The 614-nt window shown below is 45.6% G+C and overlaps 1 protein-coding gene across 1 annotated transcript in view; it reads left to right on the top strand.

The window, feature by feature from the left end:
* Nucleotides 1–381: 381 nt before the first annotated feature.
* The window catches only part of LOC119591262 (polyadenylate-binding protein-interacting protein 2-like), a gene marked incomplete in the record, with an annotated part of 23,691 nt that continues 23,458 nt past the window's right edge, over nucleotides 382–614 (top strand). Inside the window, 1 exon segment of the mRNA XM_037939978.1 lies at nucleotides 382–487. Coding sequence (XP_037795906.1) covers nucleotides 397–487 — 91 coding nt within the window.

Genomic DNA, 614 nt, shown 5'->3' with positions numbered 1-614 from the left:
CTATCAGACTAAATCCCAAAGCATAAACCCTCACCACCTTCGTATCCCATCAAGATGAAACCTATATTATAAACCCATATCTTAAATCAACTCTGTCACCACCTTCGAATCCCATCAAAATAAAACCAATATATCAAACCAACGTTTTAAACCCACACCATCTGATACCATCACCGAATCCTATCAGACTAAAACCCAAAGCATAAACCCTCACCACCTGTCACCACCTTCGAATCCCACCAAAGCAAAACCAATACAACAAGCCGACGTTTTAAACCCACACCATCTGACACCATCTTCGAATCCCACCAAAGCAATGTAAAAAAAAAACACACAATTTAAACCGCACCATCTGACAGTCTCAATTCGAAACTCCCGCGCGTCGACGGCCGAAAGATGGCCTTCGCGTCGACACCTTCAGTCGCCATTACACTCGTGCGAGAGGAAGGTCGTGCTGGTCGTCTTGTCGTTTCTTCTGCGTCGTACAGTGAGTAACAGGCGACGTATGGTATGGGTAATGGGTTACTAAAATGTGGCAGGAGTAGTGCATGATCGCGAGAGAATGGTTTATTTGTGGGTTCCGTGGGAGGTTCTGGGGGGATAAATATGGCCGT

The sequence above is a fragment of the Penaeus monodon genome, chromosome 28 (assembly GCF_015228065.2).
Source record: "Penaeus monodon isolate SGIC_2016 chromosome 28, NSTDA_Pmon_1, whole genome shotgun sequence".
Classification (NCBI taxonomy): Eukaryota; Metazoa; Arthropoda; class Malacostraca; order Decapoda; family Penaeidae; genus Penaeus; species Penaeus monodon.
The sequence above is the reverse complement of the archived record's forward strand: the minus strand, read 5'-3'. Positions and strand labels throughout refer to the sequence as shown.